Source organism: Mytilus galloprovincialis, chromosome 12 (genome assembly GCF_965363235.1).
Source record: "Mytilus galloprovincialis chromosome 12, xbMytGall1.hap1.1, whole genome shotgun sequence".
NCBI lineage: Eukaryota > Metazoa > Mollusca > Bivalvia > Mytilida > Mytilidae > Mytilus > Mytilus galloprovincialis.
The window spans coordinates 28,146,464-28,168,329 of record NC_134849.1 but is presented as its reverse complement, the minus strand read 5'-3'; the positions used below and the strand labels follow the sequence as shown (position 1 = coordinate 28,168,329).

The 21,866-nt window shown below is 31.3% G+C and overlaps 1 protein-coding gene across 1 annotated transcript in view; it reads right to left on the bottom strand.

Moving 5' to 3' along the window:
* Positions 1 to 7,771: 7,771 nt before the first annotated feature.
* LOC143055289 (protein PHTF2-like) overlaps positions 7,772 to 21,866 on the bottom strand; it is a 50,984-nt gene continuing 36,889 nt past the window's right edge. Inside the window, exons 14-16 of the mRNA XM_076228424.1 lie at positions 20,554 to 20,640; positions 14,913 to 15,164; positions 7,772 to 10,209 (exon numbers count right to left, since the gene is read on the bottom strand). Coding sequence (XP_076084539.1) covers positions 10,057 to 10,209; positions 14,913 to 15,164; positions 20,554 to 20,640 — 492 coding nt within the window. The 3' untranslated portion in view covers positions 7,772 to 10,056. The remainder of the gene's footprint in view (positions 10,210 to 14,912; positions 15,165 to 20,553; positions 20,641 to 21,866) is intronic.

The window sequence follows — 21,866 nt, the reverse complement described above, 5'->3', positions numbered from 1 at the left end:
TGGTCTTGTACTGCTGATCCTTTTGCTGTTGATAGTTTCTCCAATATCCTCTTTTCCCCTCCCGCCCAACATCACCCTTCTATAAGCTAGTTTTGGACTTCATCCAACCCACACAAAAATGAAAGGAAAGTAGAATAATAATGAATGTTTTTGTTCAGTTTCTGTATATGATAAACAAAAATGTGTCCATAGTACACAGATGCCCCATCCACACTATCATTTTCTACGTTTAGTGGACCGTGATAATAGGGTAAAAACTTAATTTGGCATTAAAATTATAAAGACCTATCATAGGGAACATGTGTACTAAGTTTCAAGTTGATTGGACTTCAACTTCATAAATGGGGCATAAAAAAAACCCAAACAAATTGTTTTTAAAGTTTCATTCCAATTTTAATCAACAACACAACTTCAATGGTGACTCCATTGTTATCACAATAACCATAGGTAAATATTGATGTAATACAACAGTTTGAGACAATATCAAATAGAGTAGTTCAGGACTGTCTCTATCAGCCCTAAAAATTACAATGAATTTAAGGTGGTATCAAACACCTTCACTAGAATTAATTTGGCTTGTTTAAATTTTCATAAAATTTTGACTTAGTATTTACTTTGACCCTTTGACAAAAATATGAAAAATTCAAAAAAATTTGAACCAACCGTTTTATCAGAAAAATTACACTGGTTATATAGCAGTTTAACAAACACTAATTTTGATCAATGAAAAGCTTGATATTCCCTCAACAACACAATATAATTAAAACGTTTAGCTGATTTTACAGAGTTATCTCCTGTAGTGTTAGGTACCACCTTAATGTCAGTAATAATAATTCATTTTTAATGAAAAATATCTGATAAATACAAAATTGATCAGCTCTGACACATGTGTTTAATCAGGAAAATTGATCAATAAAATTATTGTTTAAATATTCTACTTTTAAAGCTGTCTTTACTTTTGAAAAAAAAAGAGTACAAATATGTCTCGTTTATCTAAATTTGTTAATTCTATATAAGTGAAGGTATTTGAAATTCTGATTTTAGGAGTCAACTTTCAACCTTCCTTCCCCTACCCCTTTCCATTAGTATGATACAATATTTTGAGACAATATTAAACTTTAACGTGGTTCCATTACACTGATTTTTTAATATGGAATATCACTTTGTGAATCGAAATGTTGTCACAATGATAGTTAATTTTATCACTGGCAACAATATTTTGTTGTGTGATGCAATATTTTCCCAGGAAAAACTCATTATAACGGGATATGCCAGGAAAATCAGAAGTTTGCGAGTTAGATTCAATTTTTCACATTTCCATAAATTCCACCATTTTGAATGGTTGAAAAGGTATTTGAAAAAAATAAGATAATTGCATGAATAACTATATGGATGAAAACACTGCTGCCAAATTTTGAAAACCTTAAAAATTTAATATATTTCACAGAGGAATATAATAGGGGCAGAAAATATCAAAATCCTGAAATTTGACAAATACATGTAACCATAAATTAAATAATGTACTACAAATTATTATTTAAATATTAAAAAAATAACTAAGAAAAAAAAGAGCATACTATGATCATTGTTTCTACCGACAAAATCAGAACAAGAATGTGTCCACAGTACACGGATGCCCCACTCACACTATCATTTTCTATGTTTAAAGGACTGTGAAATTGGAATAAATTCTCTAATTTGGCATTAAAATTAGAATGATCTTATCAAAGGAAACATGTATACTAAGTTTCAAGTTGATTGGACTTCTACTTTATCAAAAACTACCTTGACCAAAAACTTTAACCTGAAATTTGCACTATCATTTTCTATGTTCAGTGAACCGTAAAATTGGGGTCAAAACTCTAATTTGGCATTTAAATTAGAAAGATCATATCATAGGGCACATGTATACTAAGTTTCAAGTTGATTGGACTTCAACTTCATCAAAAACTACCTTGACCAAAAACTTTAACCTGAAATTTGCACTATCATTTTCTATGTTCAGTGAACCGTAAAATTGGGGGTCAAAACTCTAATTTGGCATTTAAATTAGAAAGATCATATCATAGGGCACATGTATACTAAGTTTCAAGTTGATTGGACTTCAACTTCATCAAAAACTACCTTGACCAAAAACTTTAACCTGAAATTTGCACTATCATTTTCTATGTTCAGTGAACCGTAAAATTGGGGTCAAAACTCTAATTTGGCATTTAAATTAGAAAGATCATATCATAGGGCACATGTATACTAAGTTTCAAGTTGATTGGACTTCAACTTCATCAAAAACTACCTTGACCAAAAACTTTAACCTGAAGCCAAAAACTTTAACCTGAAATTTGCACTATCATTTTCTATGTTCAGTGAACCGTAAAATTGGGGTCAAAACTCTAATTTGGCATTTAAATTAGAAAGATCATATCATAGGGCACATGTATACTAAGTTTCAAGTTGATTGGACTTCAACTTCATCAAAAACTACCTTGACCAAAAACTTTAACCTGAAGCCAAAAACTTTAACCTGAAATTTGCACTATCATTTTCTATCAGTGAACCGTAAAATTGGGGTCAAAACTCTAATTTGGCATTTAAATTAGAAAGATCATATCATAAGGAACATGTGTACTAAGTTTCAAGTTGATTGGACTTCAACTTCATCAAAAACTACCTCGACCAAAAACTTTAACCTGAAGCGGGACAGACGAACGGACGGACGAACGAACAGACGGACGAACGGACGCACAGACCAGAAAACATAATGCCCCTAAATGGGGCATAAAAATGATGATGAAAAATATAAGTAATTTCCCTTGTTTAAGTAAAATTATCTCTCTTACTAAGTAAATTAAGGGAGATCATTAGTAGATAATTAATATAACCAAAGGTTCAAACAATATTTTTAACACCCAACATTAAAAAAAAACTTTTTTTTGGAGATCCTTAATATAAGTGACTCTCTCTCTCTAATATAACTATTCGCAAAACTTATCCTTGCTCCTCTGACCATATTCTCTTAACAAAAATAAATGACAAAAATAAATTTCAATTAATTATATCAATGACAACATATTTAACTTTTTGACTACATGTACCAGTAAGTCTTTATGTACCATTTAATATACACAATATCTAACAATAATTAATAACCAAAATATTGCACAAATAGAACTTAAAAAAAAAAAATAATTAACATTTATTTAACTGGCCACATTTAAACAAATGCACAAATGCTTGTTTATAAAGATCCACTAAAATCTCGCAGTATTTTACAATTATTGTCATATAAATACTACGATAAACCTGTGTAAATCCAAATCATGGGTAAATAAATCACAAAAACCCTGTTTTGCCTAAAATAGATTACTCAAAACATAAATTTGTGTAATAAATTATATACTGCAGCTGTTCTACTTGAGCAGTAACATTGCATTGATTGTATACTGTAAACCAACTTATTTTCACGGATACTTTATTTTGCGTTTGGCCCTTTATAGGGGTAAATTCAGTAAATAAATATATGTCATCAGGGACCGCCCATTTGGGGGAGAGCTTTCTGTCTAAAACTGAAGTCATGTGCTCTTCTGATTGGTAGATAATGTTTGTAATAAATATTTTTTGGTAGATGGATCAAAACTAGAGTTGAAAAAAAATTAAAAAATGAATGCTGAATGTACTAATTTTTTTCCCTACATGGTTGAAAAGTAATGGGGGTCAGTATAGGAATTCAGTGTGAATCTACATTGTTTGTAAACAAGGCCATGTGAATGCCCAAAAATGCTGCATGACCCTATGTTTTTATTGTTGCAAAAGGTAGGGCTACATTTGTATTTTCATGAATGATATATGAAAGTTTTTAATTTCTAAAGGTAAATCAGGTATAAATTTATTTCCACACATAGATTAGCATTAAAGTTAATGGGAGATGTTTTACTGAATATACCCCTCTAGTCCACTACGCAGATATTTAATTTCACGATTTTCTAGCTTACTTGGTGTGTTTTAATAAGGAAACAAGCGAGTTTTACATATTCGCAATAATTTTTTTACGCTTAATTTTTCTACTCATGAAAGTGGCAAAAATCAGTTGGTTTACAGTAATCATTTGTGATATATACAGTCACTCACTATATTATATCAATTCTAGAATATTTAGAATAGGGTTATAATATGATCATATTATTAAATAGCAAAGGTATATGTACTGAAGGAATATCCATCTAATGAGGTCTTTACTCATTTAGCCATGTTTATTCATTAAAATATTATGTTTTTTTCCATAGCAAAATGATCTTTGAAACCCTAATTACTTATTGTGTATTGTCTTTTAGTTTACATTCAAATCAAATATTTGATATAAATAAATAAACAATAAGTGTGCACTGTCTAACGGTACTCAGATCTGTTCATATTCTTTACTATAGTCAATATACTTATGCTATTTTTACAAGATGAAAATATAAGGGGAAAAAAAATGAAAATAATCTGCATTTCAGTACCAAAATATCAGAGCTGTTACATAAACCCAAGGAAGGCTAAAGTCTCATTAATAGGTGTTTTATGCATTGTAAGTCGAAAAATAGATGGATTATTTTTACTTGGTTCTCAAAGTGCCTCCTGAGTACCCTATATGTTTAATGGAGCAGTTCTAATTCATTGAACTGACCTTGTCAAAACTACAAATCTGAAAAAAATACTATCAAATAAATGTAACTGGGATTTCTTCCTTTCAACTGTTTTCTCTGGATTAAATAAATGCCTTCTGGAATTCTGATAGCTTTACTCATAAAACAGCATATAGGAATATTGCATTAATGTGTTGTTTTAAGGTGGTACCTAACACTTTCACTAAAATTAATCTTTGATAAAATTTTGACAAAATATTTACTTTGACCCTTTAACAAAAATATAAAAATTTCAAAAATTTTGAACCAACCGTTTTGTCAGAAAAATTACACTGGTTAAATAGCAGTTTGACAAACACCAATTTTGATCTTTGTGAAGCTTATTATTCTCTTTACAACACAACGTAATTAAAAAGTTTAGCTGACTTTACAGAGTTATCTCCCTGTAGTGTTAGGTACCACCTTAATTATTATAGATATGTACAATTATAAAGACAATATCTAGCCTCCAGCAAAAATGAAAAGAATTATGTTGCTATAACACAATTTAAAGAAAAATATCAAAAAAAGCACCTTTGAATCATCTTGAAGATAATGTATTTACAATTCATTTCAATCCTTTGGTTCATTGGGGGTACATGTAATGGTTTTTCAAACCTCTGTATAATGTACAAGCAAAGACAAACACAATCTTCCCTGACGACACAATAATGAACAATATAACTGAACAATATAACAACAATAAACTCTGATGCCAAAAATACAACACAATATTGGCATATCTTTTCAATACAAAATATACATCTTTTAACAAAAGTAAAATTGAAAAAAATGTCTATAGTTGTGTATAATCTGCACCCTTTGTACCAACTTCATATTTTAGATAAAAAAGTGCAGAATATACATGACCAAGTACGGTATCAACATATTTACTAACCTTACAAGACACTCATGGGTCAACATTTATTCTCTCTTTCAATAAATGATTCTAATTTTATACTAAAAGGTGAATAACTTTTCAAAAGTCAGCATTCATTTTCTCTCTCAATAAATGATTTTAATATTAATTACAATTTAATATATATAAGTGGATGACACTTTAAAAATAACATGAACAAGGATTTAAAGCATTTAGGCCAAATTAAAAATATGTGTGTTTCCTAATTCCCTATGTACTCTATATTTCAAGCTTAGAAATAATAGCCTACCTTAAAGTTTTTTTGGTCATTTTTAAATAAGCACTGTTACTTTCAGAATTGCTCTCCCATAGACTCAATTTAAAAAAAATTGTAAAAACAAAAAAATCCATACCTACCTACCTACCTACCCTATTTTTTCAAAGATGTAATAGGAAACACACCTATCATTTTATTTTGCTTGATAAGTAAATCAGCATTGTCTTTAAATCAATCTTTGGTTATCGACATAAACATCATAGTGCATGGCTCAATGTAGTTGCATATTTTTCATTGGAAAGGTTATTCTATTACTTACAGAACTCTTCTGGATTTTTTTCTAAACAATCTATCAAATTTTTTTATCATCAGAAAACAAAATGTGTTTAAATAACAATATTTCAAAAAGAAACTCATATCTTTATTTTATAATTCATTTACCCAAATTAAAACTTCAGGGGAAAAAATGAGACCAGGGACAAGTATGATTTCCTTTGATAGGTACCAACTTTGTTTCACAATTTTGTGGAGATGAAAAGAAGGTACGTAATAAACATAACTGCGCACTATACACTGCAAAATACGGTAGTATATTTACTTTAATATCAGGATTTCTTTTGGAAGGATCAAAAGTGTTCATAAGTATTTACAACTCCCTCAATCATTACTGTACATAATTTATCAACTACAAAATAATATATCATAAAATTTATGATAAACTTAAATGTATATGACTAATAAAAATAACGAATTAGTGAAAAAGAAAGTCAAAAAGTATTCAAATACTATCAATGGAAAAGTAAGTGTAAAATATTGCAATTAAAACTACACATGAGAACATTAAGTCAATTTAATATGATTCCTTAGGGGTATAAGCTCTACTCATTAGACACTTTACTACATTGCAAAATATTTAAATGGAAGGTAGAACTGCTGAGAAATATGCCTTAAATATGCCTGTAGTTTAGAGGACATTTCATCCCCCCCCCAAAAAAAAAATTAAAAAAATAAAATCAGAAACAAGACTTTTCAATCTGGAGATTTACAACATACTGTAAATTCAGAAATTATTGCAAAAAATGCAACAGGGTTATAATTGTAATAATTCAAACTTGTATTTTGAAATTTTCTATATGAATTAATCAGGATTTTTCTCAATATTGCAAACATAAAAATCGCATTTTAGTTTAAAATGACAAAATCGCAATAATAAATGCATGCAATAATTTTGAAATTTTCAATATCAATCAATCAGGATTTTTCTCAATATTGCAAACATAAAAATCGCATTTTTTAGTTTAAAATGACAAAAATCTCAATAATAAATGCATGCAATAATTTTGAAATTTTCAATATCAATCAATCAGGACTTTTCTCAATATTGCAAACATAAAAATCGCATTTTAGTTTAAAATGACAAAATCGCAATAATAAATGCATGCAATAATTTCTGAATTTACAGTACTTACTTAATTTGAATCAGTATTAAAAGCAGATGGACAATTATCATTGCACTACATAACCCTGCAGAAGCAAAAGATATAAAAAACACCCTAACTAAAAAATAATTAATGCTGAGGAAAGAAAATTGTTAATATTATACAATTATAATGTTAGAACCTTTTTTTAAAGGAACATATATAACAATTATAACTTTTGTTAATTTTTCCCCAATAAATATAAATATATTTGGCACATTTTATTACTTTTATATCTAATATTGATTTTAACTGAAATTTGCAAGCATTGTAATAAATTAAGGATTTGCTTTTCATCCAAAATATGCATTTAATTGGGCTTTACAAAATTAACTCCCTTTGACAAATTTTCATGACATTTCAGTTTCATATTTATTATTTGGAATTGCAATATAAAACTTTTATACAAAGATTTAAAAAACAACAAAAAAAACAGAATTGGATATTTCTGTAAAAAATATTCAACCCTCATCTATTTGTTTTGATGTCAGATGAATAATTTTTCACAGTAAATATTTTAAAACATTTTGCAGTACTTTTTAATTATGTCTACTAAGTTTTAGATTGCACTTCCAAATAATAAGTGAGAAACTGATATTTCTTTACCAACAATTTATGAAGAAAAATGAATTTTTACAGCTGAAATGTGCATTTTATGCAAGTGCAGGCTATATATTAATTAACTTAATTTATTTATCATAAAATATCAAAGGGAGATAATTTTCTATTGCTCTATTAGGGTAATATAGCCAGATTGAGCTATTTTAGCTCAATCAACAAATAAACGGATAATGTTAAAATTGGTAATCTAAAGTGGAAGATAGATATCATTTCTTATTAAAATGTCTTTTTTATGCAGATATACAGAACCTGTTTTTCGTCTACTGAAATCAGTTTATGAAATAAACATATGCAACAAATTCTTGCTAGTCTATAAACAATGTCTTAAAATGATTAATAATTTCACAATAGAACTATCACAATATTGAACTATGTATATTTGACTTTGGTGATCTTTCCAGAAAACAGAAAGTGTGTATTGTATACAATATATATATTTCGCAAATGTTTAAATATTAAACTATTACTAATTCAAGTCAAAAAGTCAATAAAATTGAGAATGGAAATGGGGAATGTGCCAAAGAGACAACAACCTGACCATAGAGCAGACAACAGCAGAAGGTCACCAACAGGTCGTGTAATTTAAGATTATATTCTTTAGTGTGAACAATGATTTATGAAGTTTAATTTGCTAGTTTATTACACAGAGCATAAAAAGTGGTGGAGGATATCATGAATACCAGAAAGGTATTCAAATTCACTAGAAAGTAGAAAAATCCTATGGCAAACAGTAGAACAAAGACCAAATAATACAAGACCATATTACACTACATAAAAAACTAAAGACTGAGTACCATGAGGCCACCAAAAACCAAAGGTGATCAAAATAGCCACATACAAATTGAAATTCATAACATTTTGTTAAGTACCCACTGAAAGAATAATACTATGCTATTCATACTGGCCTAACAAATCATTGGGCATTTAACAAAGGGGTGACCAAAAAACATATTGACTAGTTTGATTATATATACAGTTTCTTTGGATTTTTTTATTTTTATAGATACAAATTTTGGTGAATTTAGTAAATAATCATTTGATGAAATTTTGCGGATAATTGATTTGGTGGTTTTGGCAATTTAAAAGTCTGTATATAAGCCTAAAGAAAATTTATCATTCTCTGAATATAAAAATTGAAATTCACTTAAGGATATACTTAGGTGAGGTTAGGTGAAAATTAATGAATTAAGAAGTTAAAATTGATACTATAAGCTGGTAGAGCATCAATTAAGGATAAAGATAAGCTAAAAATATTGATAGGTCATGGACCTCCTTTTCGAGATATTTGAGAATTAAAATATGGCGGGAAAAGGCTGACTCGGACTTTTACCTTATATTTGCATTGGTATTATTTGGTCTCAAAACAAAAGAAAGAAAAATTAAGAATCTTCTAAAATTTTGGTAAATGACCTTTCATGAGCTATTTAGTCTTATGTGAAAAAATAAATGGGTGTTATGGGGCAAAATGTTTTACATTGTATTGTATGGAAAAACACCAAGGAGTCCGAACATTTGTCACATATTCCAAAACCTCACCTAAGTACATCCTTAAATACATGAAGGTATCACTCATATAATAATGAACCCCCAAGTAATATTATATCATGGTTCAATAATAAAAAAAAACCAAGCAACCTTACTTTTACTGTAAATTCAGGAATTATTGCATGCATTTATTATTGCAATTATTAATCTTGTAGTTTTGTCCTTTCTTACAAAATTGCAACAATAAATGCACTCTATAATTTCTGAATTTACAGTATAGTTAGACAAAATGAAACTGTCTGATTAAGATGATTACTATAATTATTATGAGCCCTTCTAAAATAAGGGTAAAAAAAAACCAAAATAATGAAAATACTACAACCTTTATAAGGAACATAACTTCATTTTAAGAACTTTGAGCATAAAGCCAGACGTCTCAAGAACTGCTTAATTTTATTCCAGCATTATAAAACTTAATATAAATCTCTTAATGTCTAGCTTTCTAGATGACTGTATGGCTGGCTGCCTTTTCTTTTCTATGACTGAAGTTTGACTCAGTCGATTATGTTTGTGTAGTGCCTATGTCGAAGCTTTTGTACTCCTCTTGATTCTGTAAAACTTGATCTAACTCCCTGAAACTGTGTGAGGGACTGTTACGTGAAACATGAATCTTCATTAAGCTTTGAGTTTGATTTTATAGAGTTTGAGCTTGAAGCCAAGAAGTTCTGTAAGAACAGCAGAAAATGCTGACAGTACAACAACTCTGGTTATATTGTAAATCACTGGGTTAGCTGTTATCCCTGATACTTTAAATGGACTTTCAAGTTCCTGAAAAAAAATCAATATAAAACATTTCTTAAAGTCATAAAGAATAATAGGCTAAGCTTATAAAAACAAATCTGTTGAAAATCTGGTTCTTTCCAAGTATTTTGACTTGCTACATCACTAAAAACTGTAAACAAATAAAAAAGCTTGCTACACTACCAAAACTGTAAACAAAAAAAATCATCTCAAAAGGTCATAATTTCCTTCAAAATAGTTGATCGATACTTGCATACATCATGTAGCAGCAGGGGACATGCTGAGATTTAAGATTTTACTACATTAAGTTTTGTGTTCTTTCTAAATGAGTTCATGAGTTCATTAATCATGGTATTTTCCCTCATACCACCACAGAGAAAGGCAAATAAATGAATTTGACAAATAAATAGCTAAGAACAAGTCAATCACAGGGAAATTTCTATAAAACTATAAAAACGTCAACCTTGAACTTTTAGTAGTACTGTATAAACAACTTAGAATGTAATGTGCATTAATGTGCATTAATGCACAAGTTTATTTTTGTGGGTATACATTATGGTTGATTATTAAAACTAGAGGCTCTAAAGAGCCTGTGTCGCTCACCTTGGTATATGTGAATATTAAACAAAAGAAGCAGATAGATTCATGACAAAATTCTGTTTTGGTGATGGTGATGTGTTTGTACATCTTACTTTACTGAACATTCTTGCTGCTTACAATTATCTCTATCTATAATGAACTTGGCCCAGTAGTTTCAGTGGAAAATGTTAGTAAAAATTTACAAATTTTATGAAAATTGTTAAAAATTGACTATAAAGGACAATAACTCCTTAGGGGGTCAATTGACCATTTCAGTCATGTTGACTTATTTGTAAATCTTACTTTTCTGAACATTATTGCTGTTTACAGGTTATCTCTATCTATAATAGTATTCAAGATAATAATCAAAAACAGCAAAATGTCCTTAAACTTACCAATTTAGGGGCAGCAACCCAACAACGGGTTGTCTGATTCATCTGAAAATTTAAGGGCAGATAGATCTTGACCTGATAAACAATTTTACTCCAGTCAGATTTGCTCTAAATGCTTTGGTTTTTGAGTTATAAGCCAAAAACTGCATTTTACCCCTATGTTCTATTTTTAGCCATGGCGGCCATCTTGGTTAGATGGCCGGGTCACCGGACACATTTTTATACGACTGCAAAAATTGAAATTTTTTTGGTTGTATATTGGTATGATGTTCAGGCGTCGTCGTCGTCCGAATACTTTTAGTTTTCGCACTCTAACTTTAGTAAAAGTGAATAGAAATCTATGAAATTTTAACACAAGGTTTATGACCACAAAAGGAAGGTTTGGATTGATTTTGGGAGTTTTGGTCCCAACATTTTAGGAATTAGGGGCCAAAAAGGGCCCAAATAAGCGTTTACAGGTTATCTCTATCTATAATAGTATTCAAGATAATAACCAAAAACAGCAAAATTTCCTTAAACTTACCAATTCAGGGGCAGCAACCCAACAACGGGTTGTCCGATATATCTGAAAATTTAAGGGCAAATAGATGTTGACCTGATGAACAATTTTACCCATGTTAGATTTGCTCTAAATGCAATGGTTTTTGAGTTATAAGCCAAAACCTGCATTTTACCTCTATGTTCTATTTTTAGCCATGGCGGCCATCTTGGTTGGTTGAACGGGTCACCGGACACATTTTTTAAACTAGATACCCCAATGATGATTGTGGCCAAGTTTGGATTAATTTGGCCCAGTAGTTTCAGAGGAGAAGATTTTTGTAAAAGATTACTAAGATTTATGAAAAATGGTTAAAAATTGACCATAAAGGGCAATAACTCCTAAAGGGGTCAACTGACCATTTTGGTCATGTTGACTTATTTGTAAATCTTACTTTGCTGAACATTATTGCTGTTTACAGTTTATCTCTATCTTTAATAATATTCAAGATAATAACTCAAAACAGTAAAATTTCCATAAAATTACCAATTCAGGGGCAGCAACCCAACAACGGGTTGTTCGATATATCTGAAAATTTAAGGGCAAATAGATGTTGACCTGATGAACAATTTTACCCATGTTAGATTTGCTCTAAATGCTTTGATTTTTGAGTTGTAAGCCAAAAACTGTATTTTACCCCTATGTTCTATTTTTAGCCATGGCGGCCATCTTGGTTGGTTGACCGGGTCACCGGACACATTTTTTAAACAAGATACCCCAATGATGATTGTGGCCAAGTTTGGATTAATTTGGCCCAGTAGTTTCAGAGGAGAAGATTTTTATAAAAGATTACTAAGATTTACGAAAAATGGTTAAAAATTGACTATAAAGGGCAATAACTCCTAAAGGGGTCAACTGACCATTTTGGTCATGTTGACTTATTTGTAAATCTTACTTTGCTGAACATTATTGCTGTTTACAGTTTATGTCTATCCATAATAATATTCAAGATAATAAACCAAAACAGTAAAATTTCCTTAAAATTACCAATTCAGGGGCAGCAACCCAACAACAGGTTGTCCGATTCATCTGAAAATTTCAGGGCAGATAGATCTTGACCTGATGAACAATTTAACCCTGTCAGATTTGCTCTAAATGCTTTGGTTTTTGAGTTATAAGCCAAAAACTGCATTTTACCCCTATGTTCTATTTTTAGCCATGGCGGCCATCTTGGTTGGTTGGCCGGGTCACCGGACACATTTTTTAAACTAAATACCCCAATGATGATTGTGACCAAGTTTGGTTTAATTTGGCCCAGTAGTTTCAGAGGAGAAGATTTTTGTAAAAGTTCACGACGACAGACGCCAGACGCAAAGTGATGGGAAAAGCTCACTTGGCCCTGTGGGCCAGGTGAGCTAAAAAAGGGATTATTTGTTGATATTTCATTTAATAGTTTTGCCAAAGTAAGCATATACGCCTATAATTAATTTGTACAACTTTAACATTACAATTCAAGTTAAGGTAGTATGGGTGTCTTTTGCCATAATGGATTGTAAATGACAGAGAACCTAATAAGGGTCCAGATTTTCAAGTGTAGATTATTTTTGCAAAATTTTTATTTTTTTCATTGGCATTTTAAGAGGAGGTAACTCTGAAATAGTGCATTTTCCGAATGAATTTTTAGACAAGAGATTTTGCTATTTTTTATTTTAGCCAATGAAAAATGTACTGTGAACCTTTTTTTTTTCTTCTCAAAAGCATTTTCTAAAAGCTATCTTCTCATATTTTATTTTACAATTCTATGATTTAGTTTAGTTTCTAATCAAATAATGATATTTTTTTCAGTATAATTCATCCATTATCTGTCATTTTGTCACAACCTGTAGCTTGAGATCATTTTTATTATATTTTCAAACATATCACAATATATACTATGTTTTGGCAAAGTATAGAAAAATAGTATTATTTAAAATTTATACTCCCATACCCCATTAAACCTATACCAACAGAATCTACAAAATTGGTATCAACCAAAAAACACAATGAATCCAGAGTACAACAACACAAATGAAAACTCACCTTGAGAAGATCCTCGGCTAGTTTTAGTACATTAACAAGAAACCACATGAAAACCCACCTTGAGTAGATCCTCGGCTAGTTTGAGTACATTAACAAGAAACCACATGAAAACTTACCTTGAGTAGATCCTTGGCTAGTTTGAGTACATTAACCAGAAACCACATGAAAACTAACCTTGAGTAGATCCTCGGCTAGTTTGAGTACATTAACAAGAAACCACATGAAAACTTACCTTGAGTAGATCCTCGGCTAGTTTGAGTCCATTAACCAGAAACCACATGAAAACTAACCTTGAGAAGATCCTCGGCTAGTTTGAGTACATTAACAAGAAACCAGAAACCACATGAAAACTCAACTTGAGTAGATCTTTGGTTAGTTTGAGTACATTAACAAGAAACCACATGAAAACCCATCTTGAGTAGATCCTCGGCTAGTTTGAGTACATTAACAAGAAACCACATGTAAACCCACCTTGAGTAGATCCTCGGCTAGTTTGAGTACATTAACAAGAAACCACATGAAAACTCACCTTGAGTAGATCCTCGGCTAGTTTGAGTACATTAACAAGAAACCGAATGAAAACTCACCTTGAGTAGATCCTCGGCTAGTTTGAGTACATTAACAAGAAACCACATGAAAACCCACCTTGAGAAGATCTTCGGCTAGTTTGAGTACATAAACAAGAAACCACATGAAAACCCACCTTGAGTAGATCCTCGGCTAGTTTGAGTACATTAACAAGAAACCACATGAAAACCCACCTTGAGAAGATCTTCGGCTAGTTTGAGTACATAAACAAGAAACCACATGAAAACCCACCTTGAGTAGATCCTCGGCTAGTTTGAGTACATTAACAAGAAACCACATGAAAACCCACCTTGAGTAGATCCTGGCTAGTTTGAGTACAATAACCAGAAACCACATGAAAATCCACCTTGAGTAGATCCTCGGCTAGTTTGAGTACATCAACAAGAAACCACATGAAAACCCATCTTGAGTAGATCCTCGGCTAGTTTGAGTACATTAACAAGAAACCACATGTAAACCCACCTTGAGTAGATCCTCGGCTAGTTTGAGTGCATTAACAAGAAACCACATGAAAACCCACCTTGAGTACATTAACAAGAAACCACATGAAACTCACGTTGAGTAGATCCTCGGCTAGTTTGAGTACATTAACAAGAAACTACATGAAAACTCACCTTGAGTAGATCCTCTGCTAGTTTGAGTACATTATTAGCTACCATGAGTTCCTCTTTCTTGTGAGGTTTCTGTTCCATCTGTAGATACAAGTTAATCTGTTCTGTGATCAGTACAGATAGGTTACGATACTTTTTGTTGATCTTGAGACCAAGCGTGAGAAATCGAAAGAGATAGACACCTAGTGTCATACTCCAGAATAATAATTCCCAGTTACACAGGAAATCTAAATACGTGTCTGCATCTTTTAATAACTGGAAAATACAATTTCTTAAATAAATATGCTGTAATTATAGATTTCATAATAAGCTATCTAATTTCAACATGCATGTAATAAATGAATAATAAACAAGTTTCTCTATTTTTTCGTCAATTTATCCTTTTCTGCACACATTGTATAAAAAAAATTAATCAACCTGTGGTTAGTTTGATCTCAGTTCTTCATTGGTTAAAATCCGATTATGACGCCAAATTTTCTTGCTTTCATCTGAATTTCCTATTGTGACAGCACGAAAAAAGGTGACCATGTCTGATGACGTCACATAGAAAGAACACATCTTTTTGCAGATCAGTCGCAAAGCAGGATAAGTTTGCCTGCGTATTGTTTGAAAATCATTAGAGAAACAGGTTCCACCACCAAATCTCGTGTAATACGATATTTCTCCACTCTGGACAGTTAAATTTTAAATATTTAAAACGCTCCGCGAGCCTCACGTTTTAAATTTGAAAATTTAACTGTCTCGTGAGGATAAATATCGTATCACACTCAATGCAGTGGTAGAATCTATATTTATCATTACTATTTAAATCAAATAACGAGAGCTGATATCATGTTGTTAAACCTATATATATTTCTCCTATGGTCAATACTCTTTTTGTGATAAAAGTTAAAAATTCTGGAAAACATTGATCTTGTCTTTTGTATACCACGAGTGATGTCATATGTCTAATTCTAGTGTCAAACTTTTAACATCAGCCATTTTCAAACTTTTTGAAAGCTTCAGCATGTAAAAAAAAATTGAAAAAAAAGGAGATTTTCAGGTGAAAACTTTGAGTGCTTTGTAAGAATTTGCATATCATTGAAGAAATCATACAATAATGTCAGTTTCCATGAACGAAATGTACATCGATATCATCTTAACCTTTGAAAGTTATCAATGACCTTAAAATAGCCAATGGAAAGGTAGTACTATAGTCTAATGCAGGGCTTCCAAAAAACATTTGAGCCAGCCGGACATTTTATATCTGATCCCGATTTTAATCCCTTAAGACTTGGTCACAAAAGGCAATTATGGTAATCAGATGGCCATTCCAATGATAATGACATTAGATTAAAAAACGATTTTAAACTTTACTTTGATATGAATTTGATGTTTGGATGTAAACTGTTAAATTGGCAGTGCATCATTCAAAGTGTGCACATCAGCGTGCTCATATCTGCCATAGACTCTTTATTTGTGCAAAATGACATGTCAAAAACTTTATTTTCGTTTTTAAAATCACGTTTTTCTAAAACCGGATGTTGACTTGACAATGGTAAAACATGGACCATAAACGGATACGTAAAATCCGTGTACATTTACAAAGCATGACTGAGTGAAGAAGCTCTTTCCACGTTATTTCTTCAACAAAATACTTGAAATGAACGTTTAAATACAGGTATCAATGATAATTTTAGCATTTTGAAGAAATAAAGGATGCATAATTAAATTTCCCACCTTTGCACATGCACACACGTGTTCTAGCTCATTCAACGTAGTTCTGACGATTTTTCATTTAAACCTTTTAAAATTTTTCATCAAATCATGTAGATAAATTTATTTCTTATAATTTTAATCTTTTGGACTAAATCAATGAGCTACAAACCGCTGAAATGTAAGAAAATAATTGTGAATAGACCGATCAATTTATACAATGTCTGGTTACGACTGAACATTGTTTACCTGTCAGCTGAACAGGTAGATATCACCTGTCCCAACAACTAATTAGCCTTGATTAAAATTAGAAAGTATTGAAGTAGGGGATGTTTCGATAGTAATTAATCATCATGTCACTTTTATGACCAGAAATGTGTGGATGCTAAAGGCAAAAGGTTGGGTCAAAAAGATCGTGAATTATGTGAAAATGACTGAAAAAGCCTTGAAAACTAAAATGTATATGACCGTTTCATGCTTTGCCCAGCCGGACTTTTACCGGACATTACACAAATGTCCGGAATATATGACCGTTTTGGAAGCCCTGGACTCTAATGATGCTGGATAAGCCAATTAAATTAACACAGTTTTCGTATCACTTCCAAAACCATGTGTCTTGTCTGCTGTCTGTCAAATTTTAATGTTGACTGCAAACAAGTTTATCAACCAGAAGACAGAGCGACAGCAAACCAGATTTATTAATATTTGTGTCCTGGCATTTTTAAATATCACAAGAACCATAATTGATGAACGGTTAAAGTGAAACTCATCAATATCAGACTTGACCTCCATTTTGTCATCAGTAACAACATATTAAAATTTGAAAAGCTTTGGTCGAATGGTTCATGAGTAAATGAAACAACATGACTGGTAACACAATTTTTCAATCTTTCAAAAACCATTTCTCCTGAACAGAAAAAATGAAAATCGCCATTATTGAATTTGACCTCCATTTTGTCATCAGTAACAACATATTTGAATTTTAAAAGCTTTGGTTGAACAGTTTGTGAGTAAATACACGGACACAACTGCAAACACCATTTTCAATCTTTCAAGAACCGTAATTCCAGAAAAGTAAAAGTCAAAATCTTCATTCTTAAACTTGACCTCTGTTTTGTTGTCAGTAACAGCATATTAACATTTGAAAAGCTTAGGTTAAACGGTTCGTGAGTTAATGCACAGACAGGACTGAAAACGTCATTTTCCAATCTTTCAAGAACCATAACTGGTCCGAGAACACAATTAATTCGTAGTGCATTTCTTTTAGAACATAAATGAAAATTAAAAAAATCCCACCTGCGCTTTCTCAATGAAATTTTTACAGTGTGTTGTACTACTTTTGGGACAAGTTATATCAAAATTATAGAAAACTTCATCGCCTCTAACTCAAAATATGGACAATTTTGTGTTTAGGGTGTCTTGAAATCTTTTGACAGCTTCCGAAGTGCTAATTTTTAACCTTTTTCAGCTGGACCAAATCACTACTTTCCTGTAAAATTCTGGACCCAAATTTTTTTACAGTGTAATTTCACCCCACTACTTACAATTTGAGGCATTAAACATGGAGAAATAAATTTGGAAGGGGTTTAAAAATTATTGGCAAGTAACCCACTGTTAACAATAGGGACTATATTCGTGAACAACGAAAATCAAGGGACGACAATTGTGGTCTCGGACCTAATAGGATAGAAAGAGTTGACAAATCTTAAAAAAACTTGGTATGACCAAAGCTTAATAAATTATAACACTGCTTGCAAAGTTTCATAACAATAGGATATATATTATAGACAATATGTTAAATTCTATACTCATCTTTGCGTGTTAAATTTTGACGTTAAAATTGAATAATTTCAACTATCAACATTTTGGGCTTTGAAAATTAAAATATTGCCAAAAAATACTTTTTAAATGCTCTAATATATCATTTATTATGTACTTAAAGCAATAGAGTACTCATTTGATTTATCAGACTTAGCATAATTATTCAAAAGTCAAATTTATATCAGCCTGGGCCTAAAAATTGAGGTTTTTCAATGAAAGGGGGCCTTACATGAAGATGTAATTTTTTCCAGCAATTTTAAATTTGTGAAGCTTTTTGGTTATAAATAATCCTTACATATGTATTGAATGTACTTTAAATGGAAAGAAAAGTCACAAATAACACATCATATTAGTTTAAAAGGGTCTTAAGCCAAGTAAGACTGGAAAAAAATAAGGGTCAATTTAGGCCGTGCCACATATTTACATTAAAAAATGCATATTGAGGCTATAAGAAATAAAAAATTGTGTCTTTTTTATCATTTCTATACTCATGTGACATGATACAACAAATCTGAGCACAGAAAGACTCTTGCAATTAACTTTTCTTACAGACAGTATGGTCTGATACAAAGAATTTTGCCTTTTTAATGAAAAACTTGAATGCCATTTTAGTCTCAACAGGCTTATATTTAAACCACTTGCTATCCTACAGAAGAAAAGAAAGATATTATGTGAGATGGAACAGGTACAATAGACATTGTAAAGTGCTTTTGATACAAATTTAGTGAGCTCTTGATTGTGGACTTCAAATTTTATGTACCAAGAACCCCACTTTTGACTTCATCCAAACAGGGCGTTAGACAAGGGTCATTTATACAACACATTTTGTACATATTGTCTGAGATAATCTTCTTTTCTGTAGATTCTGAGTTCATAAACAAGTAAAAGAACTAGATAAAGGCATAGAAACACAAGTATTGACACATGAAAACCTTTCAGATAGAAAGTCAGGATGCCATGTTTGCATCAATATTGAAAAAGCCTTAAAATGCCTATTTTGACCATAAAATGCTAAAATTTGTCATTTTTGAAGAAATTCTATAAAATAAAAGTTTAAATCCTTTAGTTTCATGCTATTTGACAAATTGACACCACCAAATCATTTAGGGAAGTTGCCAAAGTACAGATTCTATATTTACAGACTTCACCTCTTAGGTCCGAGAACACAATTAATTCGTAGTGCATTTCTTTTAGAACATAAATGAAAATTAAAAAAATCCCACCTGCGCTTTCTCAATGAAATTTTTACAGTGTGTTGTACTACTTTTGGGACAAGTTATATCAAAATTATAGAAAACTTCATCGCCTCTAACTCAAAATATGGACAATTTTGTGTTTAGGGTGTCTTGAAATCTTTTGACAGCTTCCGAAGTGCTAATTTTTAACCTTTTTCAGCTGGACCAAATCACTACTTTCCTGTAAAATTCTGGACCCAAATTTTTTTACAGTGTAATTTCACCCCACTACTTACAATTTGAGGCATTAAACATGGAGAAATAAATTTGGAAGGGGTTTAAAAATTATTGGCAAGTAACCCACTGTTAACAATAGGGACTATATTCGTGAACAACGAAAATCAAGGGACGACAATTGTGGTCTCGGACCAACTCCAGAACCGTAAAAGTGAAAATCGTCATTATTGAACTTGACCTCCATTTTGTCATCAGTAACAACATATTTGAATTTTAAAAGCTTTGATTAAACAGTTCATGAGTTAATGAACGGACAGGACTGGAAACACCATTTTTCAATCTTTCAAGAACCAACTCCAGAACCGTAAAAGTCAAAATTGTCATTATTGAACTTGACTTCCATTTTATTGTCGATAACATCATATTAAAATGTAAAAAGCTTTGGTTGAACAGTTCATGAGTAAATGCACAGACAACATTTATGTAATAAAAAAATCTTCACATTTTAACCTGATTTTTGTGACAATAGTGTCGGTTATTGATTTGGGGATGTACAGCAGGTGGCCGGCCAGGCGGCAGCCAAATGTTGTCCGTGCATTTACTAATGAACTGTTCACTGTATATGCAGTCTTTTGATGTCATATGAATGCTTCTGTCTAAGTTTTCAAAAATTACAAGAACTTAAGACAATGCTATCGTTGTTTACTATCACCTACCTGCAAACACATTAATGTTATGAGCACTATGGTGATTAGGAATGACGCTGATACAATCACATCTACAGATCTTTGGGGACCTCGTTTCTGAAGGAAAACAAAATACAAAATTTACCAAAAGTAATGATTCCAGAATAACCTATTCTTAATTTGATATTTTTATTCTTATCTATAACCATGGAAGTATTATTTTGACAGGAACTACTACGACCCGACTTCAAATGTTTCATCTGCGATGACGCGCGCAATTTAATAACATGTTAATGAGCTTGAAACATGGCACATTATTTACATACCAGCGTGTGGTGCCCACCAATATTGTCATTCTCGGTTGCTTTCGGAATTACAGAAATAAACGAAGAAATCGAAAGTTGTGATAAATTCTTAGGAAACAGCAATCGGCAAACCTCGGCAGATTCCGTTACCTTATATTTGCATATGTGTGCCGATTGAGTGATTGGTGGATTAACGCGAGTCATCATTAATTCTATAGAAAAACACATTGACGATGGAAATTTGTACCAAAGTTATTGAATAAATGCCCCATTTTTATTCATTGATTTATTTTTCGGTAGAAATTGCACTTTATGTTATATATATCGCAAGTTGTGATTATATAATAACTACTGTTTACTCCACTGAGTGGCACACATTTCCTGCATATTTAAGACAATTGTAAATGATCGTTCTGATAAAATCAAAAGATCAAAGAGATTTTAGATAAATGTAGAAATTATTAAGCTTCTCTCTAAATCCAGGGTAAGATCATTGGTTGGTATATACAAATGTTCAGCCATAGATGTAGTATTACATCTATGGTTCAGCTGAACCCCGATGTGTTGAAATTTTTTTTTAGTACTGCGACTCAAGGATTTGTATAGTGACATTATACAAATTCTTGTGCGGCTGTTTAAAAATATTTACCAAGATCATTTGGACGGTTTCATTTGGTCGGATAGTGATAACATATTTTAGGGGACAGAAATGTATTATATAAATAGCTATATAACGTAGTTAGATCTCTGTTTTATTCTGCTGTATTTTGTTGATTGGTACGTACTTGCTCGATTAATTTTCGTATTGTAAACTGGAAATTTCTACTTTCCAGGATTATCCAGTAACTTAACCATATATATTACTCTAAACTACACAGTTTTAATATTCATGAAATATATTTATTGTTAACCGGCGGTAACCGGAACACACCTTAATCGCGATTTAAACTTCACACACAAACTAATAAAATAATGTCACTCACTATTTCAAATCGTTGTAGACTAATTAATTCTGGGCCGATTTTCATTTTTTATGCA